The sequence below is a fragment of the Lampetra planeri genome, chromosome 5 (assembly GCF_965212315.1).
Source record: "Lampetra planeri chromosome 5, kcLamPlan1.2.h2, whole genome shotgun sequence".
Lineage (NCBI taxonomy): Eukaryota > Metazoa > Chordata > Hyperoartia > Petromyzontiformes > Petromyzontidae > Lampetra > Lampetra planeri.
In genome coordinates, this window is record NC_136111.1 from 21,955,139 (window position 1) to 21,972,834 (window position 17,696).

Sequence of the window (17,696 nt, forward strand, 5' to 3'; positions counted from 1 at the left end):
CCAAATTTCCCCATCTCATACCACATTCGATTTCTTTCATATTACTCTTCCTCCTCCTCTCCAAAAGCCTGCTTTCCATTGTTAACTTTTCCCATCTGTTCCCCAATATCCTACCTAGCTCCATTTCAGTTTTCTTTTTCACTTTGTAAATTTACATCCGTTATCTCCATTTGAGACTTTTCTTTCATGGGTCCAACCCACAGCTCTCGTGACGTTTTGCTTTGCACACACCAAATACTGCGGTGGCATTTCGTGTACCCCATAAAGTACAACCATGCACAAGTTATGCTTTTTGTAAGCCAGCGTTTGGAAGCCAGTGTGCGCACTTCCAATGTGTCCCCATTGATGTTGTTGCCATTTTGTTCGGAACACTTCTTCTGTCAATTTGATTAACGGCTTTAATAGGAATGAGGAAGGATTAGCCTTTTGGTTCCCATGGCTTGCTGGCTGGTCCACATGGTAACACCGGTAACATTAGTAATTGCACCAGGCCCTGCATGATTGCTTTTTCCATCCTGCTGTTATTTGGGGCCGGGGCTGTGTCCACAAGACAAAATTGTACATAAAGTTTAACTTTGATACCACTTAAGTTAACAATGTATTTGGTTACACTGGCAGGAGCACAATTAACAACAAAACTTTACACGTTTGTAAATAACACCACGGTGGCCTTAAAAGTAAAACAAAATCTAATTACGTGACATTTGTGGTATTGGCCTTTCTTCATAGCACGTAAAATATTTTAATTATATTTATGCCATTCAAAACATTTTTATTGACGAATTTGTTGAGTTTTTTTTACCTAAATAAAACGCAATTTTATTGTCGCCAATACGGTACATCCAAGCTGGTGTTTATACAACATCTCTGGAATGGACTTATATTATTCCGTAACACTGTAGCATGTATTGATGCATTGGTGGATTTTTAAAAATATATAACCACATCATGTTTTGTGACACTCTATACTGCCCTACTATGCTATTATAAAGCAACTTAATGTGTCTTTTAATGGTCATGAGTGATAATTAAAATTAGTATAATCATTTGTATTTGTTGACAAGGGTCAGTGCTGGAAAATCCACATTCCTATGACTGAAAAGAGTATGTTTGGTTGTCACTGTTGACTTCCCAGACGGTTGACAGTATCAGGACACACCACACACACACACGCTATTCATGTGTACACAGCAAATAGGTCCCCATTGTGTGTGGTTTAATTTGTTAGGAACCTGAGATCGGGGGTCCCTTTTTGAAGCACTTCAAACACCTTATTTGCTTTACGTTTCATAATCGCCAACGCGGCAATTTCACTTGCTTTCGTTTATTTAAAGCGCTGAGTAAATGCAGTATTGGCAAACGTGTAAATATTACCCTTTTTCAAAGTACAGATGGGGGTAATGTTTTTTTGTTGTTTCAGAATCAGCCACAGCATTCGTATCTCGATAAAGCGGTTTCATGGGCTGGCTGCGTTTTAGCGCCCACATTTCACTCCACCCCACCCTAACCACCTCTGCTGTGGAAGACCGTAGTGCCACGTGCTGAAGAGAGGACTTTATGTGCCGTACTCTCATCCGGCTGATACAAGGCTCCTGAGAAAAGTAACAATCGCGAATAAATGACGTTGATACGTTTGTCATTTGCCCAGCTCAGGCCTAATCAAGAACGTGGTCATTTGTTTAGCAAATTAGGCACACAAAGACTTTGTCTTTACTTCATAACAATTAGTATAATTTACAATTCTTCGTCAAACCAACATCTGGACGAAGATCTCCCCGCGCCAAGTCAGTCACGAGGGTTGTCTGCGCTTTTACCACGCTGGTCGGTGCGGCCTGGTGAAGTGGGGGACCCAGGACTAGTTCCGATATCACTCACAGTGACATCGCTCACTGTGACACCCCTTACTGTAACAACACATTCCTCCTGCGGAGGGAGCTGGTAGGAACGGTCGGTTGCTCGGTCAATGGCCAGGGTCAACGGCGGCGTGGTGTATTCCGCAAATATGCCCAACTGTGAGGGCGGGCACAAGCCGGCGTGAGTAGGTTAAACGTTGAGTTTTATAAAGGCACCACGGGGTGACTAGTCCCTCCCCACCCAGCCCCACCCCTCCCACCCCCCACCCAGCCCCTCCCCACCCTCCCCTCCCCACCCTCCCCACCCAGCTCCTCCCCACCCTCCCCTCTCCACCCAGCCCCACCCTTCCCAAATTTTTGATGCAGGACGGACGGACAGAATAATCCCCTGTGGGCTGGTGGAACCCGATGGTTCCTACCAGTATCACTGTGACACTGCTCACAGTGATATCACAGTGATATCACAGTGACACTGCTCACTGTGACACAGCTGACAGTGACATCACAGTGACGTCGCTCACAATGACGCCGCTCACTCTGACATCGGTACTGCTTTGATATCGATTCGGATATCACGCACGACTGATGTTAGCTGCGGATGGGAATCAAACTCGTGTGGCCATGTTCATAGTGTTGTATGCAAACCACTGCCTTGTTTGGGATTATTTTAAGCTTGTTTACATGAATGTAATATAGCATATTTAGAGATGCAGTGGGAATATAAAAAAAAACTATAGTAATCACATGAATCTATTTTTGTTGGTCAAATTAGTGTGTAGAACACGCTCCCTTTAAATAGAGGTTTTTAAGCATTCATGCATTGTATATTTTGGCATTGATTTGATAACACGTGGTGTAAATTGTGTTCTGGAGATTAAGCTCATAAAGCCGAATACAGATTTCCTCGAATTAATTTAAAATGCCTGAGATTTACATTTCAAACCGAGTAATGCGGACATCACGGAATAATACGCCTGTGTTAAACGGAACTCTGTGGAGTTGTGATTAATTTGATGTTTGCTGATACTGGCAGATCTGCACGGGCTAAATGTAAAAAAATAAGTGCGTTTTTTTTACATATTACTACGTTGGCAGTGATGCACAAGTGCAAAAAAAATACAAAATACTCAACACATACGTCAAAAACCACTGCCCTAAAAGTGAAAAAGTACACATAATAGGCGACATTTTGGAAAATGGTACTTCTTTTAGCAAAGTGAAATTAAGATATTTTGTAAACATAGCAGAATGAATAAGAAAGTACACAATGTACACATTCAGAAACAATATATTGCATCAGATGATTGAGACAACTTAGGTAAACACTTTAGGATATTCAAATGACCATTTTCCAGCAATCGGCCTTCTTTTAGCCTCGGACCGTTACCTGAAACGTCGCGTATTACAAAAAAAAAAATCCCCATTTATTCACGAATGTGTTGAGTTTTTTTGTTGCTGTACAGGCGAGAGCATTTTTTTTTGGATGAAGGTATTGAAACTCTTTCAAAAGTGTGGCTTTTTCCATTGCATATGGTTCAACCATTTGCCCGTTCACCACAGCCAGCATTGATTTAACCTTTAAGAAACACAGCGGAATGAATAAGACCCCACGTTTTACAAATACGTCGTTGTAATTGAGTCGTGCATCTGATCGTAAGGCTAAGTTTTTGCATGCAGTACTGTAATTATGCTCTGCACTATTTATAAAGCTCATATTTTGCTGAATTTAATGAGGTACAACTTGAATCGCATTGTATTTCAGACACAAACGTTCGTCCACGTTCTATAATGTATTTCATATTTAACAACCAGCAACATTTTCAGCGTGTTTTGATATTGCTGGTAACTTGTTCAAATTTAGCAGACTACACGGGACCAAATGACGCTACCTCACAGTGTCACTGCCAATCATGCCACGGTGTAATTCCTACAAGTTATAAAGTACCATTCTTCTATCCTCATTGGGATATTTACTACACAGCACCTCCTGAATTCACCATTGTAAATGTGTATACCGCAGAATCATCTCCTGGTAAATCCCTGTTCACTACTATCTTCGATACCCTTGTAACGATGCATGTAATCGCCCGTAAGCACTCATCCTATATTCACGATCAATCAAGCCCCTCCATTTGTAACTAGGTCAGAGTTCCATTATTCTTTTTTGGTATGGCCGATGTAGATGCAGAGCAACGACTACAATTTCACATTCAGGTGGTCGGGCCAGACAACCGCATCAGGAGCAGCGGAGTGTATCGCTGTGATGTCTCCTTCGTATTTGTGGATCGGGAATTGCGTTGTTCTATGTTGTACAGTCTATTCTGGACGACCACAGTCGCATACTGGAAAGTTTTCCATTTTCCATGTGTGTGTCATGTATCCGCATCTTGCCATGGTTTGTGCAGCGGATGCGGTTTAGGGAGGGCCATGAGCTCTGTAGAAGATCAAACCCAGGGATATCGTTCCATTGAGAGAGACAGTGTAGGCAAGGGTCGACTATTAATAAATCGTCATCTTCGGTCGTAATCCATCCACTGCTGGATGAAGGCGTCAACATCCCTTACAGCCCTGTGATGCAACAATATACCTCCTGCCTGCACACAGGCAGATTTCGTCATTCCATCACCACGTTTGACGACCTGTCGGCAGAGGTGTGGACTCGAGTCATGTGACTTGGACTCGAGTCAGACTCGAGTCATGAATTTGATGACTTGCGACTCGACTTGGACTTGCATAACAATGACTTTGTCCCACCTATGAGATGTGGACTCGAGTCATGTGACTTGGACTCGAGTCAGACTCGAGTCATGAATTTGATGACTTGCGACTCGACTTGGACTTGCATAACAATGACTTTGTCCCACCTCTGCCTGTCGGACACATTCCAGGAGAAATATCCAAAAAGTATATGAGTTGTCACCATAGCGCACGTTAAAAATCAACAAGGCGATGAAGGTTAACTTATTGTCCATCTGGGCAGAGCAGTGGTGCAATGGTAAGCGCACAGTGCTATGAACCTGGCTGACTTTAATTCGATTCTTGGCCATGGCTAACAGCAGTGCTAAGGGATAATCTGAAGTGGCCCTGGGCTTTCCTTCTGACTTCACCAGCCCAAATTGACCGGCAGGGTGACATGATATTTTATAATCTACTCTCTGACAACTGTCACAATCGTTTTGGAGCCTACACAGACTCCTCTGCTATATATACTGCGCCATGGATAAAAAAAATACTATATTTCGCAGCGGTGAGCGCACGAACCCGGCAACCCGAGTTCGATTCCTAGCCATGACTGGCGTTGGTGGGGAGTGATATCTGAACCGGTCCTGGGGCCCCTTCCACACCAACTTCACCGACCCACATTAACCAGTTTGGTGAAGTATGGTCAATAAACCTCGATGGGCCGACATTACATGAGGATTAAAGCCTTCATCCGGCAGTGGATTGACAAATGACTCGGTATTATTCATCTCAATTGAATAATCACATTAACCGTGTCAAGCTTTTACATGTGTGAACTTTCACGTGGTAATACACAAGAGTTGGTCATTCTTCCCAGCACCCTCCGCGCGTCACTGTGTTCCCCATAACAACCCTCCCCCTGTGTGTGTGCGTTCGCCCAAATCGCCTGGTGTCGTGTAAAGAGCCTGGAGGTACGGCTGTATTTAGAATACGCCTGCAGTGTTTTTTCCCCTCTAAATCCAGATTCCTCCGCCAATCTGCTTAATTAAACGTGCAAACGTTCGACCAACATTGACCGATGTTGGCCCAACGAGAGGCCAACGTTGGCCCAACATTGGTTGACTGTTGTCCCAATGTTGACCCAACGTCGCATGTTTATTGGGATGTGTGCTTAATGCAATGGCAGTAAAACAACGCTTATCCACGTGGGGATTTGACCATTCTTTATTACACGGGAGCATGTAAGTGCAGTACAACCATTGCTTTTGCTACACTGTCCCGTCACATGGAATTCTTGAGTTAAACCACTTCATTTGAGACCTTAAAATGTATTTAATGAACACAGTGTGACCAGAGATCGATGTGCTTAAAGACACTATTATGATTTTGCGTTTCTTACAACCATTGCTTTTGCTACCGTGCCCTTTACTGCCCACCATTTTGCCCGCTAATAAGCCCATTTAAAACCTGCGTCTGTGTGTGGTGGTCAACCGGGGAGCGGTAGTGTAGCGGTTAGCGTGCTGCTCTACGAACCCGGCAACCTGAGTTCGATTCCTGCTCATGGCCAACACCAGTGACAGTTATCTGAATCTCTCTGGGCCTCCCCTAGGTCGACTCTGCTTCAAATGAGTACCTAATGTAGTGTGTAAACATCGCTACCAGGGAGACAAAGGAAGTCAGGCGTAGTGCTGGCCCCCCACCCCCTCGTTTGCCATTCTGGCCGTCATAGGTGCTTGCTAACAGCACTTGGCCCAACAGTATGTTCAGGTTATACAGGGGATCTTTGTATTTGACGGTCACCCGACCGAGTGCAATCCAGGTTTGACTCAGCTTCGCTTCTTCTTGTTGTTTTTCAGCGTGGGCTGCCGGTCTGGCCAAGCGTTTGGGATGGGGTTTGGGCTGCTGCTGCTGCAGGGCTCAGGGCTGCGCAGGACCCTCCGGGGCTGCCTCTGCTGCTGCTGGCTTCTGCTGGCGTTGCTGGTGCCGTGCGCGAGCGGGGGTGACTGCCGGGGGAAGAGACTCGTTCTTAACGGCACTCACGGGGAGGTCACGGACGGACCGGGCAACTACTCTGCCAACGGCAACTGCGAGTGGCTCATCACAGGTGAAAGGGATAAATAATTCACACACCTTCGCATTGTTCCACCGCAGTGTGCCGAAGTCCGACACAAGACTAATGTACATATGCAGCCCATTAGCCAATCCACTGCTGGATGGCTGGCCTCACTACCTCATGCAGGTCGTGGGGGCGAGTGAGTGATGGTGAATGCGGGGAGCATAGACGTTGGAGTTTAGCGAGGACAGCACAATAATGGACGACCTGCAACAGGCCTGAGGAAGCCTTCATCCACCAGTGGATTGACAAAAGGCAGCGATGATTATATTCTTGCACATTTTTTGTGACATCCCCACATCAAGCAGGTGTAAATTATTGTTATTTTGACAGGGACAATGTTGGATTACATTTTTAAAATCAAATTGTTCGACTGCATCAACTGGCAATGCAATCACGTGCCTGTAAATCATACTTTGACTCACGAGCATCTCCACATTGCCAATGATAACAGCAGCAAGAGCTGTTGTAGCAGGAGCCACGTTGCTAGCACTGCACTACAGCGTGCACTACAGCCGTTACTGCAGTGAGTCTGTAGGTTAGGTTGTGCAAGCCCAAACGCATTGCCGTGCCCCGCGGGACAGCTGCTGTAAGTGTTTTCTGGCGTTGAAACGTGCCAAAGATTCTCATACACGGGGGGGGGGGTGTTATCGTGGTGAAAACCTACGCTTGGAAGTGTGATCTTCTCCAAGGAAACCCCGGGTCGAATTGTAACAACGTGTTTTCAATGTACGCACACTAAATTGGTCAGATTCTCATCACTTTAAGGTACCAACCAGTCCACGCGGGGAATTACGGGGAGCTTTTGCAATAAATGTAAGTGATTTTACAGCAATATCAAGTGAGATGTACCTTAGAGATGCTGCATAAATGGCATTGGCCAGCTGCCATGAACGTACATGTGCTGCATATTTAACATTGAGGTTCAAAACCTCGATGCATTCATTAGCGTTGCCCGTCTGTCCGTAACGGGGGTGGGCGGGGGGGCGGAGAGGTGGGGCGGGGGTAGTGGGGGGTGGGGGTTGGCGGAGGGGGCACTGTAACTCTCATGAAGATGTTTCAGGGTGAACCGGCCTATGGTATTCAGTTATGTTGCTGTCAGGAACTTAACCAATTGAAAACCAGACAAATTGATCAAAGGGTTTTCCAGAAATTGGAAACCCAGTCCATGCTGCTAATCAAATTATTCCCGAAGACGGGACGCTTGTTCGAAGGCATTAGTTCGGTTAAAATAACGCCCGCGTCTTTTCTTTGTGCGACAAGGCATATTTACTTGTTTAACTGAGTGTTCAATCGCTTCACGTTGAATGTCGCTTCCTAGCTCCGAGCCAAGGTGATCACATTGTCCTCAAGCTGAGGGCGATCGAGACGGAGTGCTCCTATGACTTCCTCTTTATCTACGACGGCGACTCGTACAGCAGCCCTCTCATCGCGAGTCTGAGCGGAAACACTCTCCCAGACGTGATCGTGGCTCAATCGGGAAAGGTGAGCTTCCACACACACATCAGTACAAATGTCGGTGTCGTTGACATACAGTCCATTCTGCTAGAATGCATAGTATTCATCACGCAAATTGGATATAACGCTATGAATGTATTAGGGAACACATTTTTTATAATGCGAATTGGATAGAACGCCATCGAGTGAATGGAACTATGTCGCGCGAGTAGGAATAAGCGGTCGTACAGCCGGCTCGGCGTAGCATCACGCAAGGCTTTGGGATGCTGCAGGATGCTTCTAGAAGTTACCCACTTGCCTTAGTCTTTATTCAGCCTGTGTACGCACCTCACGTTTTATCGTGGACTCTGCTTTACCATATATTATACATTATTTATTATAACGTGATGTTTCCATAACGCGGTGTTCTAAAGGGCCGCAAGTCCCGCATTTGAGGAGAACAGACTGCATTGGATGACTAGAGCATGTAAAAGTATTCCCCAAAGAGGCCACATGAACAAACCAAATTTGTCTCTCTGACAGTCGATTTTGTTAGGCTTCCAGCGTATTGACTTAATTAACTGCTTAATTGAAAGGCAGTGAAATCTCACCGCTTTTACTCTCATTTGAACGGATCAGGTTTTTCAGGATAAATTCACGCTTCGCTAATTACCGCATCCCAAACGGCAGCTCGTCGTTTGTCACATTCCCTCTAAGCTTGCATTTTAGCACACGCTTTATCATTAGAACACGCTGTAATATTCTTACCGTGGCCGTAAAACACTGGCAGCTGCAATAAAAGTCTGTTCAATTATTAATCCGCCGCAAACTGCGCCCGTGCCATGGCGGGCGGGCGGTCTGTAGATGCTGATCCACCTCTTCAGCGATACGAATTACAACCTGGAGGGATTCCTGGGCACGTACTCCATCTCACGGTGCCCGGCCAATTGCTCCGGGCACGGCGACTGCACGGGCAGCGGCAGCTGTGCCTGCTCGCCAGAGTGGGTCGGCGAGTCCTGCCAAAGCCTGCGCTGCGACGTTGCCACGTCCGGCAGTGGCACGTGCTCTGGCCAGGGGACCTGCTTGTCGGTACGGGCGACCGCTTCTCTGTTTTTCGCGCTGTCGCCTCCAGCGCTCAGACGAACCCGAATGTGTCGTTCTCTTATGTCCTCTTATTGCGCCTGCTGCCTTTGCTCGCCACTCGAAGAGTCGTAAATGTTTTTTTTTACTGCCGTGAAGCACTTCAGTTGCCGACTGGTGATTTAATGGCATAATGAGCAAATGTTTATTCATGCTGTTCGGGTGGTGGGGGGGAAGAGTGTGCTCAAAGGGAAAGTCAAGCTCAGGATAAAAAAAAACCCATTGCAAAGGCACATTGTCAGCAACAGAAGCTGACTGCTACACAAGGAGCCCTCAATCGAGCATTAGTCAGCCGATTGCCATTCATTTTAACTTTAATGGTCTTTTGGGCACCTGCTTTATTGTGGCATTAAAGTTGCAGTCTGCAATTCGTAATTACCAATCGCATGTTACAATCATTTTCTTATCGTTCCCCCTGGGGCTGATTGTTTTTATATATTTTTTTTTATTTCCCCCTGGAAGAACGGACAATGTCAGTGCTCCTCCAGCCTGCACGTTGGCGTGAACTGCAGCCTGGCTCTACGCAACAACTCGGACGGGAACAAGTGGCACCTCATCGCGCACACGCAGGCAGCGTTCACGCCGCGCTTGGGAGCTGCGGGGGTTTTCATCCACTCCACCGGCTGCCTCTACGTGTTTGGAGGCAAGTCGCGGGTCTCCGCCCTCCCCGGTGTCAAGATGCTGCGGTCGGCTCTCCCGATTGCGTTTGTTAGGTGTCGCGATGCGTTGTTCGGCTTTGGTGTCCCGACGGTTTGATCCACGTGCTGGAAATTTCTTCTGTTCCTGAAGTTCCCAGGAGGTTGGGCGAAACGTCGCACGTCATGCCGGGTAGAGTGCGGGCCCAACCCGAGAAATACGTGGGAGAGAGCCACTCACTCAGCGCAACCGCGAACGCCTACACCGCACGCACTGCACTGTGATTGGTTCAAGGCCGGTTTGACTTCGTGACACATACATAGGCCCAGTGTAATTGTATATATGTATTTTGTGAATCTGTTTAGACACCACATTTGTAATGCATATGTACTTGATGTATAATATGTAAGGAAGGCTGCCCACGCTTTTCACCTGTGCATGCTTGACCCACTCTTCCCCACTCCTTTGTACATTAACTGGAAAGCCTGAATTATAATAGTAATAAAAATACAATAAATTATAATGTGTGCACAGGGCCACCTTGTAAATAAGAGGGCTTTTCTTTCTCTTTCTCACCCCTGTTGCCCTGACAGGTTTCACACTCAGCACGGTGCTTAATGATCTCGTGAAATATAACATCACCAGCAGCAAGTGGGAAAATGCCACACCCCCTGTTTCACCGGTAAGCACTAACAATTCTCGCTCTTTGTGTCATTGGTCACCTTTACGTCACGTCCAAAGAAGCATGGAGGGAGAGGCACGTGCCTAGAATCACACAGACAGAGGACCAACACATGAGAACATACGCAAGTTTGAGACATCGTTCGGCAGGATGCGTCGCTAGAAAGGATTATGGCGATTGGTCAAGACTAGCGACGGGTTGGCATCCAAAGGAGAGAATGCGCTCGAAAGGAAATCCACCGTGGAGATGGAACAATAATCTCCGCTCATGTGTAAGAACTAGATGGATTGATTTATCTCAAGACCGTGAGAGATGTCGATGGCTTGGAAGGCCTTCATCCACCAGTGTATTGATCATGGGGACTGTTGTCATGAGTCCCAGACCATGCAACGTATCGCATCCACCTTCCCACTAAGATCTGTTGCGGGAGGCACTTAATTTCTCCACTTAGCATCTCAGGAAGCCATTGAGTGGATCACCAAACTAGATGTCCAATGGTAAGCTTTTCCCATCGTACGAAAGAAGAAGATGATGATTTTTGTCCAAGCGCAAACATTTTCACTCATTACTTTTCCCTACGATCGATATATAACCTTAGCAGTGCTGAGCGTCCCCCCCCCAAACCCCCTAGGCGTCGTGGTTTTTTGACGGAACGCAAATGACGGCTGGCACGCGCGTGTCGCCCCCGCCATAGGAGGGGAGATACCTGCACACGGCGGTGGAGTGGCAGGGCGGCATGCTCGTGTTTGGAGGGGAGCTCGCCCGAGGCCGTCTGGCGAATAGCCTGTGGTTTTACAGCCCCGGCGCGGCGAACTGGACACGGCTCTCGGACGAGGCGGCGCCCCCACCGCCGCCGGGCCTCGCAGGGCACGCGGCCGCCTTGGTTGATGACACATTGTACATTTTTGGAGGTTGGTGAGACCCCATTGGCAGTCCATTACTTTTATTATTCTTATCACTTTTATAACGCACGTCTTGCTGAGTCAGGTGATGGCCCTGCGTGTCTGTGTACTTTGTATTCGTTTATTTGTTTATTTGTTTTGTTGTTTCACGGTTGATGAGCACAAGGCCCGAAGGCCCAAAATATCAAGCGGCCAACAACAAATCTGCACCATTGAAGTTGTAATAGATACGAGTTCATACGCTTCTTGAATTGAGCAAGGTTATTGTCAAGAGCTGAGGAAACGAGACGATGGAAGAAGGGAATTCCAGAACCGAACAGTGTGAGGGAAAAAAGCAGAAATAGAAGTCTTTTAACATGCAAGTGTGGTGGTTGTACGAGTTAGTTCGTGAATGTCATGGTGTGAGTGAGTGTGTTGTTGTGGTGAGCGGTAGTGGAGCGGTAGTGTAGCGATAGTGTAACGAACCTGGCTATGACCCGAGTTCGATTCCTATTCACGGCCAACACCTGTGATGATTATTTGAACGAGTCTTGGGCCTCCCTTTGGTTGACTCGGCCTCACATGAGTACCTGGTGCAATGTGTAAACATCGCCACTTTGGAGACAAAGGCAGCCCGGTGTAGTTCGGGCCACCCACCCCCTCATGTGCCGTGCCAGCCTTCATAGGTGCTCGCTTCCAGCACTTGCCCCAACAGTCTGTTAAGACTATAAGGGGGTTCTTTGTCTTTCTTGTTGTGACCTGACATGCAACGGTGTCTGGTAGACCGAGTTTGTGTGAAGTCTTGACATGTGCTTATTCACTGTATATATTTGTAATGACAATGCATCACCTTCCAATATAGTGATTAGCTTTCTTTACCAAGGCGCGAGGGCAGATTGAGATAATGTGCATATTTTGTAATGGAGACCCGTAGAAAAGAATCGGGAAATTACCGGTGCTAGAGTATAGCGAGCGAAATTCGGCTGTAAGTGATTACAAGTGAATATAGTAAATCATAGTGCGTTGCCAATTTAATTTGAAACAATGCTTTATATGTATGCGATATGCTTTGTAGACTAGTTGGATGTAACATTTTTTTTATCTTGCCCTTTTCTCTGAAATAATTTTAAGGGGTATTTATTGTGGAATTAGAGAACTTTGACAAAATGCAGGGATTGTGACTAAAACCCTACACCATGTCATTACCCTAACTGAGAATATTCTAATTTGGACACCGCAGGCTTTACATAATTCCGGGCCTGCATATTTTGAAAAAATCTCAATGGTTTGAGGGAGTGGTGGTACTCTGGTGAGCACATTGAGCTATGAACCCAGAAACATATAAATTCCCGGCCATGGCTAACACCAGTGATGGGTGATGTAATGTATCAACTATTTCCCCCCAGCCCCCCATCATCCTGCTCTGACCAATGTGATTAGTTATGGCCAAACCACCCCACACCTCCCTTCCCCCGCTGCTCCACCAATGAACGACAGGCTGTGAGGAGGCCTTCATCCAGCAGTGGACTGACAAGATCAAAGTGATTGTCCTGCTCAAATGAGCACTGAGGCGGTGCTCGTTTACCGTTTTACAGCACCAGAGCCAGTTGTGTAAATTCCACGTTCCTGTGGTGGGGGCAAGTCTGTCCATGACACAACCACTGTTGGTGACTTGCCCACAAAGAGATATTCATGCCATGAACCCCGGGAGCGATGATTTTCTGAGCCAACCTCCAACCAAGATTTGAACTCTGAAACCTTCCAACTAAGGGTAGCGAGATGTTATCTGCCTCGCCTGATATGCAGGAGGTCGTGGATTCGATTCCGACCCTTGACGCCTGCTGTATATTTGGAGTTTGCAAGTTCACCCCGTCGTCGCATGGATTTTTCTCCGAGTCCTCCGGTTTTTCCCCCCCACATTTAGAATCAACATTCGTTTAGAGTGTTCGGCAGCTATAAATTTCCACACGATAAGCCACTTGGTTGAGCTATCATTCATGGCCAGGGTCACTTCTATAAAAGAGCTACATAGCTCAGTGGGCCTTACCTAGTGATTAAAACAAAAACCGCGAGCCTCTTACACTACCGCCGTGTCACTCGGCCGGCTGACAAGGAGCCATTTGTGTCCATCGATTTGCAGGGAGGACCGAGCAGGAGGAATTCTCCTCGGCCATTTATGCATTTAACTTGACGAGCAAGGCGTGGAGGAAGGAGGTCCCGCTGGCGGGGCAGGCCCCGGCGGCGCTGGGCCACTCCATGGTGTTCTACCCCGAGGGCCGGATGCTGCTCGTGTTTGGAGGCCACCAGCCGTCCAGCACCAGGCCCGTCGCGTGACCACCATTGCGTTTCCCCCTTCTCGCAAATAATTCACAGCCGGGCTTTTCTCGTGGGGTTGTAACCTTAGTGTGTGATCATTAACTGCCCCCTAGTTTAGTTAGTTTTTTTTATTTTATCTTTACATTGTTTGTTCGAAATGTAATTAAGTTCATGAAAGTGTGAGATATGGAATATCTTTGCTGAGAGAATCTCATTAACATTGTAAGCTGCAGAAGTGTCTTGGCTTTTTATTTGGCTTATTAAAATTGATGAAATTGCTTCGTGTACTTTGCAAATATACTGCACAATTTATCCTGCTTATTTATTTGATAGAAATGTTGTTATGAAACATGGCACGTAACGTCTAACTGAATGTAATTCTTCAATAACAAATGGAGTGCCTTATTTTGAGATTGTCATTTTTACCTCAGCAATGATCCAGAGTTTGCATAAACTACAGTGATAGTACAGCTCTTACGGCTCATTATATAAAGATCTGTATGAATAAAAAAGCGCTATTTTATATATATATATAAATCAAGTACATTTTACCCTTTAATCAATGTTTTCCCAATGCCTGGCATCGCCCGCTAACGCGACAGGTTTAGCAATCGCGTGAACTCGGTCCACGCTTACCATGTGGACCGGCGGTACTGGGCTCACCTGGGCCGTGACGAGAGCCCAAGCGTGCCAATCGAGCGCGCCTTCCATAGCGCCGTCATCATGGGCACCTACATGGTTGTCTACGGTGAGCCCCTCCTTCTCTCTCTACCGTGGCTGAGTGGCTGCTGTTGTGAGAAGGTTCTGCCTCAATCGTAAAACCACGCAAGAGCTCAGTGAGGCTCGCAGGTTGGCTACGTACGGTGTGAAAGAAGTTCAACATACGTTTTCATGTTGGCTACGTATGGTTCGAAGAAGCTCAACATACATGCATGTTAGCTACGTACAGTGCGAAAGAAGTTTAACATACACATACCTCCAATTAGCACGGTTGGCTACATATGGTGTGAAAGAAGTTCAAAATACATGTTGGCTACGTATGGTACGAAAGAAGTTAAAAATACATATGTTGGCTATGTACGGTGCGAAAGAAGTTCAACATCCACACATACAGGGTCATGTTTGAAGTGGAGTCAGGAATCAAACACAGAAACAAACAAACAAACAACCAATAAATAAACCGCTCAGAATCAAAAAGACCAAAAAGTCTGGATCGACCCAAAAATTGGCACGAGTAACAACGCAATGAGATAACTAATCTAAAGTAATGTTACGTGCTCCTGTAGCAATACATAAACATCATAAATATACGAAGAGAAAACAAAGAACAATGGGAAGCAATGATGTACTTATTGGCCAAGGGGCGAGTCTGTGTTCGTTCGAGTCTGTGCTCGTTAGACCCAGTGGCTCGGGTGCTCTGCCAATCGACTCGTTTGAGTGCAGAGACGTTGCAGTTGTATAGTGGACTTTGTCCAATTACAATGGAGGTGTAATTTTGCAGGATTATTCCACACGTAGAGTTAAACTTGATGAGTATAAAGTATATTTGGCAGCTGTATTAGTTAATTACCCAACAAATGTCCCCGCATTGTGTTTTTTAACCGAGTTATTGTCCACATAATTCAAACGATGTCTCATTGTGTGCAGTTACATTTTTGAATGATTCTTTGGTCATTGAAAGTGACTCAAACACAGACAACTTGAATTAGCCCACGGCATCTGGGATGACCCTGAAATGCTTCCAATTGTGTTGAGACCTTGCAAGCTAAGTAAGGACTGAGCTCATTTAGCGCTTGGACGAGAGATGGCCTGGAAATACCTGGTGTTGATGACTAGTGCTGTGAGGTGGCCAAGATATGGCATTAGAGCATAGGATATTTGAATCCAGCTGTTTGGAAATTTGAGTGTTAACCCCTCCGGCCTCTTGCGTGCATGGGTTCCCTGGCGTGCTCCCACACGAAGCCAAATCCTCGAGCAAGGCTGAGATGTTAACTACCTTACTTGGTATACAGGAGGTCGTGAGTTTGATCCCGACCCGGACGCCTATTGTATATTTGGAGTTTTCATGTCTCTCTCATCCCGTGATCGCGTGGATTTTTTCTCTGGGTCCTCCGGTTTTTCCCTCCAAATTTAGAATCAACATCATGCATTTAGGGTATTCTGCTGCTGTATATTTCCACATGTTAAGCCACTTCGTTGAGCTATCATTTGTGATAGCCAGGTCGCTTCTGAAAAGAGCTATATAGCTCAGTTAGTCTTACCTGATAAAATAAAAAATCGTGTAGTAGTTTTATAGTTTAGAGGTGCTTGACAATCTGTGAGGCTTTCCTGTGTAAATGGATGGAAGGGCATTATTCGGTAAAGTCACGTAGGTAGAATAAAATAATAATAGATCCACGTTTCAATTGCAACACAAGCGACTGTCATCAGGTGAGACAATCACAGCAGGGAAACTGCTGAGGCAGTTGCGATCGAAATGTCGTGATCTATTTTTTTTCTACCTACGTGACTTTACCGAAAGAACCAAAGAGTATGGATTCCTGCAGTTACGAAAGCTTCAAATTTAGATGGAAGGGCATTATTGTCACAGTAGCACATAACAGAATAGCACACGGAGTAAAAACAAAACAATCCATACATATGAAGCATATCCTTTACCGCCTGGCTGTCGATTTTTAATAAGTGTAGAATATTAACAAAAATTTCTTTACTTTATATATTAATGTTATATCTTGATGCTGCCGCAGGTGGAAATGTTCACATTCACAATGGAGAAGAAAAATGCTTTGCCAACGATGTCTATTTTTACCACCTGGGCTGCCATCAATGGGTGAACAAAGATGACCTCATTCAGAGCATCCCTGGTAAGTTCTGATGTTTTCCGTTTGATCACTGGCACAGGTTCCATTGACTGAGATGAGAGCTTTCTTTTTGTGTGCCATGGTATCGAGTGAGATGATTGAACACCGTACTGTTGATGGAATATCCAGAAGTTCCTGAAATTGGTGTTTAGAATCATTGGCTCTAAGGCACCCGGTTTAGCTTCAAAGTGTGATAGGGTTTTGGGCGGCATTAGTGAAGGTGAGAATAATACCATTTTGTTTGAGCGAAACTGATTTTACAAACGTCGCGTTTAAAGGCTCTGTTGTTTCCTGCCTCGGGGCCTTGCACTCAAATCGAAACTATACCCAAGACAAAACAAACACACCACGTGGGCAGCCAGTGTAACGCTGCTACGCCGGTTTAATTGCAACGAAGAGGGTTGCCCACATTACATTTTAACTTGAGACGCGTGCGGTTATGCATGAGCTGAACGGGGTGGCGATTGTGCTGATCGCGGTTTCGTCCCCATTCCCCACCCCCTTGCCCCCTCCTCGATGCGAAACCTCCTGCACCGTCGTCAACGCCACCGGCACCGCCTCCGCACGCAGTTGCCGCCGATGACCACGTACCGCTGCAGGGCCGCTTCTCGCACGTGGCGGCCGTGATGAACGGGAACGTGCTGCTGGTGGCGGGCGGCTACAGCGGCGTGCCGCGCGGTGACCTCATTGCGTACAAAGTGCCCATGGCTGTCGCGCAGAACACCTTCGCCTCCAAAACGGTGCGGCGGTGGTGCGGTGGTGCGGCGCTGCGGTGGTGCCATGGGGTGACAGTGCAACTGTTTGTGTGTGCGGCGAGGCAGTGTCGCAGTGGTTTATTTTCATGTTTTGTGTGTGCGGGGAGGCGGTGTCGCAGTGGTTTAGTCACGCACTGCACACTGAGTTAAGTCTCTCAGCTATGGCTAAAATCAGCGGTGGGTGCATTTTGACCCTAAAAGACCTTTGGTTGACCTTTGGTAAGACAGCGACAGACGTGCAATTCCATACAAAAGTGATGTGGTGGAGCAGTCACGTTGTGGTTAGCGCACTGCGTGCCGGACCTGAGATTGATTCCCGGCCGTAGCTAAGATAAAGCAG

The 17,696-nt window shown here is 46.5% G+C and overlaps 1 protein-coding gene across 1 annotated transcript in view; it reads left to right on the plus strand.

The window, feature by feature from the left end:
- MEGF8 (multiple EGF like domains 8) overlaps positions 1 to 17,696 on the plus strand; it is a 64,124-nt gene that overhangs the window by 6,029 nt on the left and 40,399 nt on the right. Inside the window, exons 2-11 of the mRNA XM_078595019.1 lie at positions 6,392 to 6,639; positions 7,970 to 8,133; positions 8,950 to 9,174; positions 9,688 to 9,868; positions 10,455 to 10,543; positions 11,238 to 11,454; positions 13,565 to 13,745; positions 14,343 to 14,488; positions 16,488 to 16,604; positions 17,172 to 17,341. Coding sequence (XP_078451145.1) covers positions 6,423 to 6,639; positions 7,970 to 8,133; positions 8,950 to 9,174; positions 9,688 to 9,868; positions 10,455 to 10,543; positions 11,238 to 11,454; positions 13,565 to 13,745; positions 14,343 to 14,488; positions 16,488 to 16,604; positions 17,172 to 17,341 — 1,707 coding nt within the window. The 5' untranslated portion in view covers positions 6,392 to 6,422. The remainder of the gene's footprint in view (positions 1 to 6,391; positions 6,640 to 7,969; positions 8,134 to 8,949; positions 9,175 to 9,687; positions 9,869 to 10,454; positions 10,544 to 11,237; positions 11,455 to 13,564; positions 13,746 to 14,342; positions 14,489 to 16,487; positions 16,605 to 17,171; positions 17,342 to 17,696) is intronic.